The sequence below is a fragment of the Microtus ochrogaster genome, unplaced genomic scaffold, assembly GCF_000317375.1.
Source record: "Microtus ochrogaster isolate Prairie Vole_2 unplaced genomic scaffold, MicOch1.0 UNK3, whole genome shotgun sequence".
Taxonomy (NCBI): domain Eukaryota; kingdom Metazoa; phylum Chordata; class Mammalia; order Rodentia; family Cricetidae; genus Microtus; species Microtus ochrogaster.
Window position 1 is genome coordinate 3,927,043 of NW_004949101.1, and position 2,237 is coordinate 3,929,279.

At 47.4% G+C, this 2,237-nt stretch overlaps 1 protein-coding gene across 1 annotated transcript in view; it reads right to left on the reverse strand.

Moving 5' to 3' along the window:
• Dtd1 (D-tyrosyl-tRNA deacylase 1) overlaps positions 1-2,237 on the reverse strand; it is a 179,725-nt gene that overhangs the window by 29,180 nt on the left and 148,308 nt on the right. The window contains exon 5 of the mRNA XM_005365501.2: positions 349-521. Coding sequence (XP_005365558.1) covers positions 369-521 — 153 coding nt within the window. The 3' untranslated portion in view covers positions 349-368. The remainder of the gene's footprint in view (positions 1-348; positions 522-2,237) is intronic.

Consider the following 2,237-nt stretch of genomic DNA (forward strand, 5'->3'; position numbering starts at 1 on the left):
GCAGCAATGGTAGGCAGGGCGGTACAGTTAGACAGAGCTGGGGCCAGACAGCAGGAGAGCACACAGATGCCAGGCAAGCCCAGGCAGTGTGGCTGGCACAGACAATGCAGGAAGGGCACACTCACTAGGTGCACCCTGCAGCCTACATATAGCCTCCTGTACACATTTTGATGACTACAACACAATCTTACCGTAGCGACCTTCACCATGCAGGAAAGTAACACATTCATGGATGTCATGACTGAAGAAGATTCAAGAGGAATGCTACCTTAGCAGCCATCTCACCTTGATTCATTTCTGTTCCCCTACAACATGGGGGACAGAGCTGTACAGGTGAAAACCTCCTACCTGAGCTCCCACGTCTGCATCTATGGCTCGCGCTCCGAAGACACATCGCCCTCAGCCCCACTGCTGGCGCTGCGATCCTCTTTCCGGGGTGCATTTCGTTCTTTGCTTGACTCAGAAGGCCCCTTGGCTCTGGTCTTTTCTTTTCTCTGCTGTTGCTTCTCCAGCTTTGACAGCTGATTAAGAAAGAAAATATTTTGAAGCGGTGAAGATGTGACTATGTAGCCAGCGCATGAGAACTTCCCACATGGAAGCCACAGGGAAAGCTTCTTCCTGGTGTCTGATTGTTCACAGTTGCTCAGAGATCCAACAATGAACAACACTGATCAAACAGCACCTGAATCCTTCACACAGATTCTCTGCCCACTACCTGTAATGCCACTCTGACCTCTCATCACCCAGCAGCATGTGGGATGTGAAGACAGCCATGCACCAAGCTTCTTCCACCAGCTCAGAAAAACGTCTTAAATGACAAAGGCCTTTTTTAACTTGTTACCATTTTCTTTGATGGCCTTGTAGCTTTTCTCACCATTGTTTCCCCTCTATCTTTTAAAGAGTGTTCAAAGCATTCCAGTATTTGCTGAAGGTAACAGAGAAGACTGTGAAATAAAATACAGTGTCTCAGTTACATTCCTGAGCCTAAAGCCTGACTCACCCAAGACACGTGCTCCTACTACGCTAATGGTTGTCACAGACGAGCCACCAACCACTGAAGCATCCTCCAACTTTCCAGGGGCTCTGATGTGACCTGGACTCATTTCTTCCCTTGATATCTCCCCAAGAGTTTCAAAGTAACCACAGACTAGACAGTCAGAAGAAACTTAGGTCATCTCACACTGAGCAACAGTGCAGCCACTCCAAAAAAGGCTTGCTGAGAATACTAGCCAAGTTTTGGTTCATGAGATTTTCTTGGACCAAGAAAGGCATCTGTACCAAACCCTGAGAGACAGCAACACCCAGCTCCATCTGCTTCCCGGACCAAGTCTGCAGGCATTTTCTCCATCACAGGGAAAGAAATTCAGTGAAGGGCTAGCCTCTCTCAGCTGGCCTCTGCCCACTCCACACAGCCTGCCAGAGCACTGCTTCTATTATACACAGATTAGAACTCAACCTTTTATTAATAAACAATCAGTAACCTTCAATCTGGTCTAAGAAACAAAATTTATTAACAACTGGCTTACAGTATTATCTTTCCCAATTTCCATTAACCTGAAAAGTTCCAGCAAATAACCAGGTTGGTTGATATGCTAATTCGATTTTATGCTGAATTGCACCATTGGCCCAGAGACTTTCTTCCCAGGAAACTCCCCTTACAAGATTCCACCCCTGAAGGATTGTAAGAGCCAGAGGTGGTGGATAACTACAAGGCAATGGTGTCTTCCAGACACAGCAGGGCAGGTAGACATAGACTAAGTGATTGTGTCAGCATACACAAGACCTGTGTCAGCCCAGGTCAAAGTCCCAGCATGGAACAGTGGGAGGGGCACAGGAAGTCTCACCCCTTGCTGAGGTGCTATCCGCCATTGAGAGCTTCCAGGAGAGGAATGGTCTGTTTTCCTTAAAGGTGTGAGCCTTAATAAGCCAATCACTCCAGAGCAGACACCACAGCCAAGAGTGTTTGCAGAGACAACATTAGACGAATCCATGGTTTGGTTGGGTTTTGGTTGGGTGGTTTTTGTTTGTTTTTGTTTGTTTGTCTGTATGTTGAGACAGGGTTTCTCTGTGTAGTCCTGGCCATCCTGGAACTCACTTTGTAAACTAGGCTGGCCTCAAACTCAGAGAATTACCTGCCTCTGCCTCTGCCTCCCAAGCACATGTGCCATCACCACCCAGCCAAACAATTAGAGAGAGAGAGAGAGAGAGAGAGAGAGAGAGAGAGAGAGAGAGAGAGA